Here is an 18,573-nt window from a genome sequence, read left to right on the forward strand (position 1 = left end):
TTGGAGTCAGACTGTTTGAGGGTGTGCACAGGTGTCTTTTTATACTGATAACAAGTTTAAACAGGTGCCATTACTACAGGTAATGAGTGGAGGAAAGAGGAGACTCTTAAAGAAGAAGTTACAGGTCTGTGAGAGCCAGAAATCTTGATTGCTTGTTTCTGACCAAATACTTATTTTCCACCATAATATGCAAATAAAATGAAAAAAAAACAGACAATGTGATTTTCTGGATTTTTTTTTCTCAGTTTGTCTCCCATAGTTGAGGTCTACCTATGATGTAAATTACAGACGCCTCTCATCTTTTTAAGTGGTGGAACTTGCACTATTGCTGACTGACTAAATACTTTTTTGCCCCACTGTATATCACAAAGTTGTTGTCAAAACAGAGCTATTTGAATATGGCTACAGGTGCACCAGTAAAAAGGTGTCACATCACAGACATTAGAATTGGGAAAGAATTATCCAAAAGCCAAAGTGACCCCCTTACAAAACCATATGTATATATAAAGTGACAGTGCAGCAATCAAAATTAAAGGGGAGGTAAGCTACCTACTACCACATAAGTATAGTCATTGGGATATCCCAAAAACTTTGAAAAAACTTTATTATTTATTGTTTGTTATTAAAATTGTATCTTTTTAATCATTATGCAATTCTTGGTAGTTTATATGCTCCAGTTTTCTGTATTTTAATGTTTGGCATTTCAGTAGTGATGAGAGCCTGCCTAATTTATGGGTGCGTATCTCCAGAAGCATGAGCTGGGCATAATGTACTGTTCACTTTGCAATTTGCAATTTTCACTCAGCAAAATCCAATACTGCGTGTTTCTGGTAAACACCCATGGAGTCAAAATCATGACTGCAACTCTAGATAAATTCCCAAAGGGGGTTAATTTCTAAAATGGGGTCAATTGAGATGGTATTCTGCTTTTCAAGCACCTAGGGACTTTGTATATTGAGTCCACAAACTATTATGGGAAAATCTATGCTCCAGAAGGCAAATATAGTTCTGTCCCTCCAGAGTCTTGCCGTGTAGCTAAGCAGCTCTGTACAGCCTCATATGCGGTATTTCTACATTAAGCAGAAATTGTGGGATAAATGTTGTTGCCATTTTTACCCATTTACCAGTATGAAAATGTAAAATTTGGGGCTAACACACAATCTTGGTGGTAAAAATGTAAATTATTTCTTCACTGCCAAATGGTATTAAATAGAGTTGAGCGAAACAGGTCGAAAAATTTCAAAAGTCGCCGACTTTTGGCAAAGTCGGGTTTCATGAAACGAAACCCGACCCTATTATGAGGTCGGCCACGAGGTCGGCGACTTACGCGCCAAAGTCGCGTTTCAAAAGTTTGTTTAGCGCTCTTTTTCAGCCAATCAGGATCCACGGACACTGTGGGCAACGTGATGACATAGGCAGGGGTCACCACCATCTTTCAGAAGGGCATGCAAGTGATTGGCTTGCTTTGGTGGGCGTCACAGGGGTTATAAAAGGGCGTGCACGCCGACCGCCATCTTACTTCTGCCGTTCTTAGCATAGGGAGAGGTTGCTGATTCTGTAGGGAGAGAGTTAGGCAGGGAAGAAGAAAATAAAACTGCTTCTGCTGCTAGCGATTTTGTCTGTACAACACACCAGTCACTGTGTGTGCAGTGCAAGGGGAGGCTATATTGTGGTGTATCAGCGGTGTTGGTTGTTAGGCTGCCTTCTAAGGCTGAGTTCACACGTGGCTTTTTTTCGCGTTTCCGCGGCGGTTTGAACCGCGCGATTTTGCCGCGAAAACGCGAAAAATAAGCATCCCATGCATTCCTAAGGGATTCCGCAATGCTGTGCTAATGCTGCGGTTTTTACCGCGGCGGAATCGCTTCGCGGTAAAAACCGCAGCATGCTCATTAATTTGCGGAATCGCGGCGATCCCGCACCCATAGGAATGCATTGTTCCGCTTACTTCCCGCATGTGGCTGTGCACACCATGCGGAAAGTAAGCAGAACAATTGCGGATGGTACCCACGGTCCGGAGGAGAGGAGACTGTCCTCCGGGCTTTGGGTACCTTATCCCTGTAAAAAATAGAATTTAAAAATAAAAAATATTGTTATTCTTACCCTCCGACATCCCACGCAGTCTTTCCGCTTCTCTTCACGCTCTCGTTCCCAGTAGTCCTTTGCGAAAATGCTCACGATGACGTCCCTTCTCGCGGGATCGCGAAGTCTCGCGGTCATTCGCGCGACGTCATCGCGAATTACCGCGAGACGTCGCGATCCCGCGAGAACTGACGTCATCGCGGGCATTTTCGCAAAGGATTACTGGGAACGGATGCGCGGGACGTCGGAGGGTGAGAATAAACACCATTTTTTCTTTTTTTACATTCTATCTTTTACTACTGAGGCTGCATAGGCGGCCTCAGTAGTAAAAAGTTGGTCACACTCGTCAAACACTGTGTTTGACGAGTGTGACAAACCTGTCAATCAGTTCTCCAAGCGATGCTACAGATCGCTTGGAAAACGCTAACATTCTGCAAGCTAAATACGCTTGCAAAATGCTAGTTTTTCCGCGGGAAAATCGTGGGAATTTAAAATGCGATTTTCCCGCGGACTGGAATTCCGGAACTCTCGCGGTAATTTCGGCGAGAGTTCCAGTACGTGTGCACTTAGCCTAAGGCTTCCTGACAGCTGCATTTCTGTTTACCCACTGCTCTGCTAACTGCTTTTTTAAAAGCAATCCCAATTTTTTTTTTGTAATGCTGAGGTACTGAGCGTGCATTTTTTCACACCATACAGCGTCAGTGGGCCTCACACAATCCAAAAGTGTCCAGTGTCCACTAGTGTGTGCAGAAATTCAAAATCTCCCTTATCCTGTAGTCACTTTTTTCACACCTGTGCCATCGAGCCTGTGACATAGCGCTCTGATATTCAGTGGGCCTCACACAATCCAAAAGTGTCCAGAATCCACTAGTGTCTGCAGAAATTCAAAATCTCCCTTATCCTGGAGTCACTTTTTTCACACCTGTGCCATCGAGCCTGTGACATAGCGCTCTGATATTCAGTGGGCCTCACACAATCCAAAAGTGTCCAGTGTCCACTAGTGTCTGCAGAAATTCAAAATCTCCCTTATCCTGTAGTCACTTTTTTCACACCTGTGCCATCGAGCCTGTGACATAGCGCTCTGATATTCAGTGGGCCTCACACAATCCAAAAGTGTCCAGTGTCCACTAGTGTGTGCAGAAATTCAAAATCTCCCTTATCCTGTAGTCACTTTTTTCACACCTGTGCCATCGAGCCTGTGACATAGCGCTCTGATATTCAGTGGGCCTCACACAATCCAAAAGTGTCCATTGTCCACTAGTGTCTGCAGAAATTCAAAATCTCCCTTATCCTGTAGTCACTTTTTTCCCACCTGTGCCATCGAGGAAGTGACATAGCGCTCTGATATTCAGTGGGCCTCACACAATCCAAAAGTGTCCAGTGTCCACTAGTGTCTGCAGAAATTCAAAATCTCCCTTATCCTGTAGTCACTTTTTTCACACCTGTGCCATCGAGCCTGTGACATAGCGCTCTGATATTCAGTGGGCCTCACACAATCCAAAAGTGTCCATTGTCCACTAGTGTCTGCAGAAATTCAAAATCTCCCTTATCCTGTAGTCATTTTTTTCACACCTGTGCCATCGAGCCTGTGACATAGCGCTCTGATATTCAGTGGGCCTCACACAATCCAAAAGTGTCCAGTGTCCACTAGTGTCTGCAGAAATTCAAAATCTCCCTTATCCTGTAGTCACTTTTTTCACACCTGTGCCATCGAGCCTGTGACATAGCGCTCTGATATTCAGTGGGCCTCACACAATCCAAAAGTGTCCAGTGTCCACTAGTGTGTGCAGAAATTCAAAATCTCCCTTATCCTGTAGTCACTTTTTTCACACCTGTGCCATCGAGCCTGTGACATAGCGCTCTGATATTCAGTGGGCCTTACACAATCCAAAAGTGTCCAGTGTCCACTAGTGTGTGCAGAAATTCAAAATCTCCCTTATCCTGTAGTCACTTTTTTCACACCTGTGCCATCGAGCCTGTGACATAGCGCTCTGATATTCAGTGGGCCTCACACAATCCAAAAGTGTCCAGAATCCACTAGTGTCTGCAGAAGTTCAAAATCTCCCTTATCCTTTAGTCACTTTTTTCACACCTGTGCCATCGAGCCTGTGACAAAGCGCTCTGATATTCAGTGGGCCTCACACAATCCAAAAGTGTCCAGTGTCCACTAGTGTCTGCAGAAATTCAAAATCTCCCTTATCCTGTAGTCATTATTTTCACACCTGTTCCATCGAGCCTGTGACATAGCGCTCTGATATTCAGTGGGCCTCACACAATCCAAAAGTGTCCAGTGTCCACTAGTGTGTGCAGAAATTCAAAATCTCCCTTATCCTGTAGTCACTTTTTTCACACCTGTGCCATCGAGCCTGTGACAAAGCGCTCTGATATTCAGTGGGCCTCACACAATCCAAAAGTGTCCAGTGTCCACTAGTGTCTGCAGAAATTCAAAATCTCCCTTATCCTGTAGTCACTATTTTCACACCTGTGCCATCGAGCCTGTGACATAGCGCTCTGATATTCAGTGGGCCTCACACAATCCAAAAGTGTCCAGTGTCCACTAGTGTGTGCAGAAATTCAAAATCTCCCTTATCCTGTAGTCACTTTTTTCACACCTGTGCCATCGAGCCTGTGACATAGCGCTCTGATATTCAGTGGGCCTCACACAATCCAAAAGTGTCCAGTGTCCACTAGTGCCTGCAGAAATTCAAAATCTCCCTTATCCTGTAGTCACTTTTTTCACACCTGTGCCATCGAGCCTGTGACATAGCGCTCTGATATTCAGTGGGCCTCACACAATCCAAAAGTGTCCAGTGTCCTCTAGTGTCTGCAGAAATTCAAAATCTCCCTTATCCTGTAGTCACTTTTTCACACCTGTGCCATCGAGCCTGTGACATAGCGCTCTGATATTCAGTGGGCCTCACACAATCCAAAAGTGTCCAGTGTCCACTAGTGTGTGCAGAAATTCAAAATCTCCCTTATCCTGTAGTCAATTTTTTCACACCTGTGCCAACGAGCCTGTGACATAGCGCTCTGATATTCAGTGGGCCTCACACAATCCAAAAGTGTCCAGTGTCCACTAGTGTCTGCAGAAATTCAAAATCTCCCTTATCCTGTAGTCACTTTTTTCACACCTGTGCCATCGAGCCTGTGACATAGCGCTCTGATATTCAGTGGGCCTCACACAATCCAAAAGTGTCCAGTGTCCACAAGTGTGTGCAGAAATTCAAAATCTCCCCTGTCCTATAGACACCTTGTACCTTGTTTTACATTACTATATAGTTTGTTGGATTTTGTCTACATTTCTACAAAAAATGAGGAAGGCTGGTGGAAGAGGCCGTGGAATTGGGCGGGGGTTGGCAGCTGGTAATGATAGTGTTGGTGGTGGATCTGATGGTAGTGGCAAGAGCAAAATAGGACCGAATGCAGGAAGTGTTGAGCCTGCGTTATCATCTGGCTCCATAAGGCTTCGAAGGCTTAGTTTTCTAGGAGTTGGCAAACCGCTTTTAACGCCAGAGCATCAGGAAAAAGTTTTGTCTTACATTGCTGACTCAGCCTCCAGCTCTATCGCCTCCTCTTCTGAAGTTGTAAAAAGTAAAAGCACTGAGTCGTCATTGGAGGCTAATGTTCATGAACCACACCTTTCCTTGTGTCCTTCACCCCAACCAAGATTGAAGGATGATGCAGGCCATACTACTGATTACTCCATGGAGCTGTTTTCACATACCATGCCTGGATTATCAAGTGAAATGGTGAATTACCCAGGCCAAGATGAATCTGACATGGAGTGCACTGATGCACAGCCGCTGATAGATGATTCTGCTGGTACATTCACTTAGAGCACTACATTGTCCTCGCAGTGTACAGAGCCAGATTCTGACCCTGATGAGACTCAGGTGCCCCTTCCCGCACACTATACCACCATACACGGTGACACAGAGGAAGGTGCACATGACATTGAAGAGGAGGTGATGGATGACCCAGTTGTTGACCCAGATTGGCATCCATTGGGGGAAGAGGGTGCTGCTTCCAAAAGCTCAGATGAGGAGCATCCACAGCAGACATCGACATCGCAACAGCTGTTATCTGGCAGGCCCGGAGCACTCCAAAGACAGGTTCCAAAAATCAAAAGAGTTGCTGGACAGCTTGTCCAGAGGGACAAAAGATCACAGCGTGCTAGGCCGCAAAATGTCTGCCAAAGTAGGAAGAGTGCAGTGTGGCACTTTTTTGAACAAAATCCTCATGATCAGGCCAAGGTTATCTGTAAGAAGTGCGCAAAGACCTTTAGCCGAGGGAAAAATCTGAAAAATTTGAATACCAGTTGCATGCTTAGACATTTAACCAGCATGCACTTGCAAGCGTGGACACAACACCAAACCTCAAGTGCCACATGTGCAACTGATGACAAAGAAGGTAGTCAACAACGCTACATTGTTTCCCCCACTGTAAGCCCACTGGTTAGCACATCAGCAAATGTTGAGGTGTCGTTGCAAGGCCACAGCAGTCAGGGAATCCCACTGTTATATCAACGAAATACTGAATCTAGGCCATCAGAAAGAACACCAACTCCATCACCATCATCAACCCTCTCTCAGTCCGCCCTGTCCTCCGCTACTTCCACCATATGCAGCTCTCAAGTCCAGCTCACCCTCCCAGACACTATGAGTAGGTCAAGAAAGTACTCAGTCTCTCATCCGCGTACACTGGGTTTGAACGCCCACATTGCCAAACTAATCTTGTTTGAGATGATGCCCTATCGGTTGGTGGAAAGCGCAGCTTTCCGCAAACTCATGACCTATGCAGTACCACGCTATGACCTACCCAGTCGCCACTTCTTCTCTCGCAAAGCCATCCCAGCCCTCCACCATCATGTAAAAGACCGCATTGTCCATGCACTCAAGCAGTCAGTGAGTGGAAAGGTGCACCTCACAACTGATGCATGGTCCAGTCGGCATGGCCAGGGCCGTTACGTGTCCATCACTGCGCACTGGGTTATTGTGGTGGATGCAGGGTCCACAGGGGACAGCGGTGGTAGGACAGTGCTGCCTAGCCCACGGTATAGGAAACAGTTGGCTGTAGGTGTTCGACCCTCCTCCTCCAGAAGCGAAAGTTCGTCCACAGAGCGCAGTCGTACGAGCACTCCATCTGCACCTGCCACTGTTGCACACGAGGTGTCCCCCTATCGAGCAGCTAGTGGAAAGCATCAGCAGGCTGTGTTGCAGATGATGTGTTTGGGCGACAGACACACCGCCGAGGTGCTGGCCGAGTACTTGAAGCGACAAACTGAGTCATGGCTGGGCAGTGTACATCTTGAGGCAGGCAAGGTAGTTAGTGATAACGGCCGTAATTTTGTGGCAGCCATAGCCCTTTCAAAACTCAGCCACATACCTTGCTTGGCTCACACCTTGAACCTGGTGGTGCAGTGCTTCCTCAAAAATTATCCGGAGTTAACACCCCTGCTCCAGAAGGTGCAAAGACTGTGCGCGCACATCCGCCAGTCGCCTGTACACTCCGTTCGTATGCAGAAGCTGCAGCGATTGCTCCACCTTCCCAACCACCGCCTCATTATCGACATTGCAACAAGGTGGAACTCCACCCTGCACATGGTGGAGCGGCTGTGCGAGCAGAGGCAGGCCATAATGCATTTGTGGGAGGATACACGGCCAGGCACTTTGAGAGCAGACATGGAGTTGACAGGTGTGCAGTGGTCGAAGCTGAAAGACCTCTGTAAAGTCCTCCAGTGTTTTGAGGAATGCACACGGCTGGTAAGCGCAGACGACACCATCCTAAGCATGAGCATCCCACTTATGCGTCTGCTCATGCAAACTTTGACGCACCTTAAGGAGCAGGCGTCTGCAGCCAATGTTGATGAGGAGGAAGAGGAGGAGGGAATCCTTGATGACATTCAGCCATTGTCTGCTCAGGGACCTCTCCTGGATGAGGTGGAGGAAGAAGAGGAGGAGGAGGATGATGATGGGGATGATTACTTAGGGGAGGAGGATGCATCTCGTGGGGCAAGTGAAAATGTTGGCGTGGCAAGGTCTGGTACAGGGTTTGTGCGTGACTGGAGGGATGTGGATTTGCCAGAAAGTGCTCCTCCACCCAGCACTCGCAGTGCATCATTGACACCGGGAACATTGGCCCACATGTCAGATTATGCCTTGCAGATCCTAAAAAGGGACCCCCGCATTGCCAAAATGATGAACGATGACGACTACTGGTTGGCCAGCATCCTGGATCCACAGGCAGCTTGGCAGAGGTGTTCATGGTGCACACAGCAGAAGTGGTGTTGGAGACAGGGGTTTCATGACAATGTTGTGGACTGATTTTTCAAGTACCGCTCACACAACTGGTAATACTGCATCGATGGAAAGTGACAGGAGACAGCAGTTGTCAACTATGGTTACAAACTACTTTTCCTCCCATATCGATGTTCTCCCACACAGGTCATTCCCCTTTGACTATTGGGCCGCTAAACTGGACACCTGGCCTGAATTGGCACAATAAGCCTTACAGGAGCTCGCTTGCCCAGCTGCAAGTGTGCTATCGGAAAGAGTCTTCAGTGCAGCTGGATCAATCCTGACAGAAAAACGGACCCGTCTGTCAACCCAAAATGTGGATGATTTAACCTTCATTAAAATGAACCATGCATGGGTTTCCAAGGATTTTGTCCCACCTTCCCCTGATGACACATAGGGTGACAGAAAAATGGCTTGCTTTGGTCCACCTCTTCCTGGGACTTGACCTATTTCGCCTTTTGCATCAGCTAAATGTCCAACATCAACATATGCCACTTTCTAAAACTCCCTAACTGTGCTGCCTACCCCCCCATGGCCGGGGTCACCACCTAGCGCATGACACCGTGCGAGTGCCGTTGCCCTGGACAGGTGGGTAGGCCGACTCTTGGGCGCGGGCATTGGCACAGGGTCCCTCATAGTGCAATCAAGTGTCTCTGATGGTGGTGGTGCACACACGCCATCAGATACACCGCCGTACTATGAGGGGCCCAGTGCCAGTACCGACGCCCACGAGTGGGCCCCCCTTGCTTGGGCAGGGCCCCAGCATTTGCAATCTTTACCTCTCCCTGCTCCTCCGCTGTGTAGTCTGGGCCGTCAAATCCATACTGTGCCTGACACCGTCTGAGCCTGCCTCCTGATGTATAGACATATATTTTGAATGTGTACGCTATCCATACATGTTATTCTGGGATACGGTACCCTTTCTCACCTTTGTGCAATCACGTGCAAGCCATACTGGGCCTAACACCGTCTGAGCCTGCCTCCTGATGTATAGACATATATTTTGAATGTGTACGCTATCCATACATGTTATCCGGGGATACGGTACCCTTTCTCACCTTTGTGCAATCACGTGCAATCCATACTGTGCCTGACACCGTCTGAGCCTGCCTCCTGATGTATAGACATATATTTTGAATGTGTACGCTATCCATACATGTTATCCTGGGATACGGTACCCTTTCTCACCTTTGTGCAATCACGTGCAATCCATACTGGGCCTAACACCGTCTGAGCCTGCCTCCTGATGTATAGACATATATTTTGAATGTGTACGCTATCCATACATGTTATCCGGGGATACGGTACCCTTTCTCACCTTTGTGCAATCACGTGCAATCCATACTGGGCGTGAGAACGGCTGGCGAGCTGTTAAGCAAGCTACAGCAGCTGTGGTTTGCACACGTAAGTTTTTCATTTTTTCAGGAATGACGGTTAGGCCTAATTCCGTAACTGCGGTTGACCTGCACTTACTGGGAAATCATCGTTCGCGGGTAATAATTGTAATCAGTTATCCCCATCACTAACGTTGTTCAGTGGGTTATCTGCACCTGTAAGCGACAAACGCTGGCCTTTTCAGTGTAGCGCACATGCAGCCATGGACATGTAAGGGCATGACACACCAGTTATTGGCCAATCTCATGTGCCAGAGCCTCACGTGTCCCTCTAGTAAGCCGGACTCGGACCGCGGGGCATGACGGAGTCTCGTTCGTTAACGGAATTAAGCTTGCAATGTGTGCATCTGTCCTGTAGCTGGCATGGTTGAGGTTTCCCAGGTGGAGTCAAATTTAACCATAGGCTCCACTCCTGGTGGTGCCCTTCTGGACATTCCTTTAAGGTTCAGCTTTGCAACCATACTGCCCACATAAAACAAACACTTTGCCTTCATGAACGCTGTTTGGAGGGTCATGACTCGTGGGAATAACGTCGCCCAATCAGTTAACCTGCTAGAGAGATCCTTCGTTGCTTCCAAGCATGACATCACACTCCCTAGGAGGAAGGTAATGCCACTGTGGCGACCGTACTCCTGGGGGCAACACAAGTGCACTGATGCCCAGCCACTGCTCGATGAATCTGCTGGTACATTGACCCAGACCACTACATTCCCCTCGCACGCTACACGGCCTGAATCTGACCCTGATGAAACTCAGGTTACCCTTCCCATATACAGTTCCATCTTACACAGTGACAAAGAGGAAGCTGCAGATGAAAGCGCAGGTTCGGCCCACCCGCCATCAGACACACCACCGTACTATCAGGGGCCCTGTGCCAGTGCCGTCGCCAATGAGTGGGCCCCCCCTGCTTGCTCAGGATCACAGCACTTGCAAGGTTGAAATACTGTGCAGTGAGATGGAAGATGGGGACGACGAGGAGTCCAGACTAGTACAGGGATTCCCTAGCGAGGAGACTTATTTGATTGTTTTCAATGTTGGGACAGCAATTTTTGGGGAGCACTATACTCTGGAGAATGATAGATGGGGCCCACCATACACTGGAACATTCCAAAGGTGGACATCAGACACTGGAGCAGCATTTACAGGGCCCATTATACACTAGAGCATTAGAAATGGGGCCCATTATGTTTGGAGCATTATTTGGGCCCATAAGACAGTGGAGCTTCATCCATGGGGACCAATATATACTGTAGCATTATGTGGAGCTCATCATATACTGTTTCAAACATTATATGGGACCAATGATTCTGTATGGAGAAATAGATGGGCCTCGTCATGAGATGTAAAAAGTGAGGTATTTTTCATTGTACTATACCGCTATTTCTCTGCCGTATCGGAGCATGATGAGTTGTGGTATGTGTTAAAGGGGCGCTCTTTCGCCCAGGGCACATGAAAACCTGGAGCCAGCCCTACCCCCCCACAACTTTAGCCAAATAACCCCCATTTTTCAGTGCGTAACTTGTATTATGAAGTTAATTAAGGTTGACAAGCTTAAGTAAGAAGAATTGATGCTTTTGGCATTCAAATGAGCACTGTAGGTGTGTTTCCTGTCCTCCTCTCACTGCCGACTTTTATTCCCCATTGACTTACATTGGGTTTCGTGTTTTGGGACGACCCCGACTTTTCCCTATAATCGGCCGATCTTGCTCGACCCGACTTTTGGAAAAGTCGGGTTTCACGAAACGAAACTCGACCCTAAAAAAACAAAAATCGCTCAACTCTAGTATTAAATTATGTGACACACTTATGGTGTCAATATGATTAATGCACCCCTAGATGAATTCATTGAGCAGTTTAGTTTTTAAAATGGGGTCACTTATGGTGGGGTCTGCTGTTCTGGCACCTCCGGGGGTCTACTAATGTGACATGGCACCCTCAAACCAGTGCAGCAAAATCTGCACTCTATTATGGCACTCCTTCCCTTCTGAGCTTTGCACTGTGCCTCAAAAGTAGTTTTTGCCCACACTTGGGCTATCGAGGAGCTCAGGAGAAATTGCACAACAAATTTTGGGGTCTTTTTTCTTCTGTTACTTGTAAAAATACAAAATTTGGGGCAAAATACATTTTCATGGGATTTTTTAAAATTTATTTTCACAGCTTAACGTCATAAATAGCTGTGAAGCACTTGGAGTTTCAAGGTGCCCACCACACATGAAGATATTTTCCTTGAGGGGTCTAGTTTCCAAAATGGTGTCACTTGTGGGGGGTTTCCACTGTTTAGGCACATCAGGGGCTCGCCAACCACGACATGGCGGCTGCTAATTATGCCAGCAAATTTTTGCACTCAAAAAGTCAAATAGTGCGCCTTCACTTCTGTGCATTCAAACAGTGGTTTTCCCCCACATATGGAATATCAGCATGCTCATGAGAAATTACACAGCAAATTGAAAGGTCCATTTTCTCCTGTTATTCTTGTGAAAGTAAAAAAATGGCCCTAAAGAAAAAATTTTGTTAAAAAAAAATAATTGTTTATTTTTTCTTCCACATTCCATTAATTCCTGTGAAGCACCTGAAGGGTTAGCAAACTTTTTGAATGTGGTTTTGAGCACTTTGAGGGGTGTAGTTTTTAAAATGGTGTCAGTTTGGGGTATCTTCTCTCATATACGCCCCTCAAAGTCACTTAAAATGTGACGTGGTCCCTAAAAAAATTGTTTTGTGCAGTGTGTTGTAAAAATTAGAAATCATTGGTCAAATTTTAACCCTTATAATTTCCTAACAAAAAAATTATGTTTCAAAAATTGTGCTTCTGTAAAGTAGACATGTGACAAATAAAATTAACTATTTTTTGTGACATGAGTCTCTGATTTGAGGCATAAAAATTAAAAGCTAGAAAATTGATAAATTTTGAAAATTTTTGTTAAATCTCCGATTTTTTCACAAATAAATATAAGTTATATCAAAGAAATGTAACCACTATCATAAAGTACAATATGTTATGAATATGAATGCAGCAATACTGTGGTGCCTTAACATTTATTAAATGTTGGCACCAGTGAGTTGAGTCGTCCTCTTTGTCTTTCAGTACCCTGCAGTGGGCTCCAATAAAATGGCTGCCAAAGGTCAGGCATGTGCAGATTGAGATTTTGTTTCCCGAGAGCTCAATCTACGCATGCGCTGCCAGAGGCAGCCATTTTTCTGAAGCCCACCACAGGGAACTGAATAGGAATGAGGACTCTGCTCACCAGCTCCGACATCTAATGAGTGCCCAGGCATTGCAGCATCGCCGCACTCCTGCCACCACAAGACTCCTGAAGCAGTGACCCTGCCTCCTATGACCTGCTCCACTGCCGCCGCTCCCCAGGAAAGCTACAGTTAAAACAGAATATAAAACATTGCACTGTTTTATTTAAAAAACGCTTTTCCTATTTTCCACCCCAAAATTTGGGGTGCATTTTACAATCTGCAAAATATTATATATTGTAAACTATAAAAATGTTAAAAGTAATGTCAACTACATATAACTGTATTTATTCAGGTGAGTATCTTTCGTAATCTAATAATTGAAAATAAATATGCAAGATCAGGGATTTACCTTTCTAGATTGTATTTCTTTTACATATAATGGAAGAAGAAATTCAGATACACCTTCCAGTCGTATTCCATTCTTGGTTATTCTGAGATTTCCCATGCCACCCTATAGAGGCAAAAGTATATTTTTCAATTTTAAAATCTGAGAATAATTACAGATTTAAGCACAATGCATACATCAATAATTTATCCAGTTGCCCCATGCAGCATATTCTTGATCATATATCATTCCATTTGATGATAACAACAGTTTATATTTGAAAAAGCACATAAAAAATTCTGTATATATCATAAACGGGCACAATATGCTGTATAGCAGACATTGTTTAGGAAATTCTAAAAAAAAAAGTTAAGTAATGCACATTTGTTAGCTTGGGTCTAGTCTCCTTAGAAATAGATTGATATGAGATTTAAATATACAAGACTTGTAAGTTAATAATGATAAAGCATAACATACTGCCTTTCACTCTGGAGAAGATACCAGATTTTCTTTGGAGGACAGAGCTGTAACATGAAGGAGCAATCTTAAGTATGGTTGATGTAATATTTTTCCAGGGTTGGCAAAGTTTGTTAACCAAAGCTAGAAATGGATTAAACTTTAACTTTGTGTTCAAAATGTATGCTGAATCCAAATTTGGCATGAAAAATGGATGTGTTAGACAGAAATGGATAAGGATGAGTAAGCCGCTAGCAGCAGCACCATTAGCCCATCTTGCTGCATTCAGTTACCTTTTACTATACACTGTATAAGACCTGAGGAAGAAAGCACTACACTTGAGAAACATGTCCTTTTATATATATTCCATACAATACTACTTTTGAGCTTCAGCACTCTTGATTTTTTCTTCTTTTCCTGGTCACGCTGGTGGCAAGCCATATTGTTGACTTCATGTGTGTGAGAGTTCTTTTTCTGGTTGCCATCAGATGATTCTTTGGCACTGTGCAGGCAGTCGAACAAGAAAATAAGCCATCAACATCTCTTTTTGTATAGACTAGGAACTACAGTTTTCTATCATATGCTCATTTTGCAAAGTTAAGTTGGCCAACAACCAAAGAAATACTCAAGTTGTCCTCCTTTTCTTTCTTACCACGTTTGTCTTTCTATCAGCCAATCTTCACCATTAAATAATACCTGTCAGTGTCTTCATCACCACCATTATCATTGTCATCTCCTTCTACTGAGTGTGGTACTCTAAATATGCCTTTCCGAGAAAGCAAGAGTATGTTCCCTGTCATCCACTGGTTTGCCAACTAAGCTCACACCATGTCAAGTTGCAGTTGCTGCAGTGCTGTCTTACAAGTTTGTGGATTCTATTGCCTTTTGGAAAATGAAAATAGAGATAATTTAGAGTGCACTCTATGAGATTGTGGCACAGGTCCAAGTAGACGAGGTTGGGTCCCTTGATAGTCAATAGATAATTTCACGGCACACTCTAAGTTGAATACAAATAAAATAATTATATTCCAATTCTGTGTTTCCAAAGAAGATAAATGAATGCGTAGATTCCATATTGTAGGCAAAAAAAATAGATATTTAGACTCTCCCAAATCATTTTCATGTGGTTGCAATAAAAAGAAATAGAAACAGGTGGGATGAAGTGCAGCAGTTGAATGAGTGTCACCAGATGGTATGAACAAGGATTCTGTACAATTTCATGGATTGTGCTTGACAGAGTATTATAGCTAGAATGGACAAAAAAGGCGAGCTCAGCTGCAATGTATTCAGCCAGGATCCAAAAGAGGTAGAGCTGTAGATTAGACAGCCAATACCTAGTGGGACTAAAGAAAAGGCTATGTATAAGCCAGACTTGGGAGTTAAAGGGAAGAAAGACTCAACCTGTCAGGATGGGTTGTGGGTATTGCAGGAGAGTGCTGAGGTAAGTGACAGCAGTTTGTTGGAGATAATATATTCAAGTTCACATTGCCATATTTTGAATAAATTGTTCCTTGCATATGGAAAACCACTTCCTTGACGAAGGACACCGATCCGAAACCCGCGTCAGGGTGTGCTCTGCACAATCTTTGGTCTGCCGTACTGCCCGTTCAGGTGTTTACTTTTTCTTTTTTTGGCCACATATCTTGCCCAAGATGGATGTTGTATAGTTGATGACACTCAAACCACATTATTTGTCATATTGCTGACTTTTTTTGTCATCTTGTTATCATCATTTTTGCATTATTCATTGTGTAGTGTTTCAGTGCAGGGGTCTTAATTTGTATGTGATGTATAGGGGTTTATTTTGAATGGTCTGCCATTCAAATATTCCTGGACATATAACATTAATTATTAGTTTTATCTTCACATATTGGGGCATTGTATTCAATTTTACAGCAAATTTATTCCCAAATAATTCTTGGTCTTATGTCCTTTTTTGGTTTTAGCTTTTGTCTTTAGACAAATACACTGCACCTGATCACATAGTTTTTTGGCTCATCAAATTGACCATGTAGAAAGAACTGGCCAAGAACTAAAAAGCCTTTACAAGCCTAACCATCTTGAGATTAGCAAACCAGGATCCCAAATGATGAATCAGTTTTCATTGTTAGATGAAAAACAATATGTTATTTGCTTTGAAAAACGGGGATCATTATTGGACAGCTTGAAAACACCTTGGGAATTTCCCAATCATTTTGTAAATAGAAAATCATTTGTTAACCCGAAAGAAAAAAAAATTAACCCCTTTACCCGAAAGGGTGGATTGCACGTTCATGACCGGGACAATTTTTACAATTCTGACCACTGTCTCTATATGAGGTAATAACTCTGGAACGCTGCCATGGATCCCAGTTATTCTGACATTGTTTTCTCATGACATATTGTACTTCATGTTAGTGGTAAAATTTCATTGATATAACTTGTGAAAAAAACAGAAATTTGGTGAAAATTTTGAAAATTTCGCAATTTCCCAACATATTTATGCCCTTAAATCAGAGAGATATGGCTCTCAAGAAAACTTAATAAATAACATTTCCCACATGTTTACTTTAAATCAGCACAATTTTAGAACCAAAATTTTTTTTTGTTAGGAAGTAGAGTTGAGCGACTTTGGTCGGATCGGGTTTCATGAAACCCGAATGAAACAAAATTTGAGTAGGATGAAACTGGTTCGACTAGGGCAAAAAAAGTCGGAGATTCATCCGAAACCTGACCCCAATGCAAGTGAATGGGAAATAAAAGTTGGGATTGAGCGGATGACATTCACCACTCAATGCCGACTTTTATTCCCAATTGACTTGCATTGGGGTCGGGTTTCGGATGAAAATCCGACTTTTTTTGCCCTAGTCGGACCAGTTTCACCCGACTCAAATTTTGTTTCATTCGGGTTTCACGAAACCCGATCCGACCAAAGTCACTCAACTCTATTAGGAAGTTATAGGGGTTAAAATTGACCAGCAATTTCTCATTTTTGCAACACCATTTTATTTTTATGGACCACATCACATCTGAAGTCACTTTGAGGGGTCTATATGATAGAAAAAACCCAAAAGTGACACCATTCTAAAAGCTGCACCCCTCAAGATGCTCAAAACCACATTCAAGAAGTTTTTAACCCTTCAGGTGCTTCACAGGAATTTTTTGAATGTTTAAAAAAAATTTAACTTTTTTTCACAAAAAAATTACTTCAGGTCCAATTTATTTTATTTTACCAAGGGTAACAGGAGAAATTGGACTGCAAAAGTTATTGTGCAATTTGTCCAGAGTACGCTGATACCTGATATGTCGGGGGGAACCACTGTTTCGGCACATGGCAGAGCTCAGAAGGGAAGCAGCGCTGTTTGACTTTTTCAATGCAAAATTGGCTGGAATTCAGATTGGACACCATGTCACGTTTGGAGAGCCCCTGATGTACCTAAACAGTGGAAATCCCCCACAAGTGACCCCATTTTGGAAAATACACCCCCCGAGGAACTTATCTAGATATGTGGTGAGAACTTTGAACCCCCAAGGGCTTCACAAAAGTTTATAACGTACAGCCGTACAATTAAAAAAATCATATTTTTCCACAAAAATGATTTTTTCACCCCCAATTTTTATTTTCTCAAGGGTAACAGGACCCCAAAAGTTATTGTTAATTTGTCCTGAGTTTGCTGATACCCCATATGTGGGTGTAAACGACTATTTGTGCGCATGGCAGAGCTCGGAAGGGAAGCAGCGCCATTTGACTTTTTTGGCTGGAATTGAGATCGGACGCCATGTCGCATTTGGAAAGCCCCTGATGTGCCAAAACAGTGGAAACCCCCCACAAATGACACCATTTTGGAAATAAGACCCTCCAAGGAACTTATCTAGATTTGTGGTGAAAACTCTGAACCCCCAAGGGCTTCACAGAAGATTATAACGTACTGCCGTACAATTAAAAAATCCTATTTTTTCCACAAAAATGATCTTTTCAACCCTCAAATGTTATTTTCCCAAGGGTAACAGGACCCTAAAAGTTATTGTGCAATTTGTCCTGAGTATGCCCATACCCCATATGTGGGGGTAAACCACTATTTGGGTGCATTGCAGAGCTCGGAAGGGAAGCAGCGCCATTTGACTTTAATGGCTAGAATTGAGATCTGACGCCATATCGCGTTTGGAAAGCCCCTGATGTGCCAAAACAGTGGAATCCCCCCACAAATTTTTGGAAACTAGACCCCCCCAAGGAACTTACCTAGATGTGTGGTGAGAACTTTGAACCCCCAAGGGCTTCACAGAAGTTTATAACGCCCGGGCGTGAAAAGAACAAAATCATATTTTTTCACAAACATAATCTTCTAGTCCCCAATTTTTTTTATTTTGCTAAGGGTAAATTTGTCCTGAGTATGCTGATATCCCATATGTGGGATAAAACTACTGTAAGGGCACACGTCGGGGCTCGGAAGGGAAATAGTGACGTTTTGAATGCAGACTTTGATGGAATGGTCTGCGGGTCATGTTGCCTTTGGATTGCCCCTGATATACCTAAACTGTGGAAACCCCCACAAGTGACCCCATTTTGAAACTAGACCCCCTAAGGAACTTATCTAGATGTGTGGTGAGCACTTTGAACCCCCCAGTGCTTCACAGAAGTTTATAACGCCGGGGCATGAAAAGAACAAAATCTTTTTTTTTTCCACAAAAATGATATTTTGGCCCCCAATTATTTATTTTCCTAAGGGTAATAGGAGAAACTGGACCCCAAAAGTTGTTTTGCAATTTGTTCTGAGTAGGCTGATACCCCATATGTGGGGGT

The 18,573-nt window shown here is 44.0% G+C and overlaps 1 protein-coding gene across 4 annotated transcripts in view; it reads right to left on the reverse strand.

Annotated features, from left to right (window-relative positions):
• Window positions 1-18,573, reverse strand: part of SGCZ (sarcoglycan zeta) — a 1,731,118-nt gene that overhangs the window by 423,734 nt on the left and 1,288,811 nt on the right. For all 4 annotated transcript variants that reach the window (XM_073583597.1, XM_073583598.1, XM_073583596.1 and 1 more), the window contains one exon: window positions 13,362-13,463. In XM_073583597.1, the coding sequence (XP_073439698.1) occupies window positions 13,362-13,463 (102 nt within the window). The remainder of the gene's footprint in view (window positions 1-13,361; window positions 13,464-18,573) is intronic.

This window comes from Dendrobates tinctorius, unplaced genomic scaffold (assembly GCF_039654945.1).
Source record: "Dendrobates tinctorius isolate UK_male_01 unplaced genomic scaffold, ASM3965494v1 ptg000079l, whole genome shotgun sequence".
Lineage (NCBI taxonomy): Eukaryota > Metazoa > Chordata > Amphibia > Anura > Dendrobatidae > Dendrobates > Dendrobates tinctorius.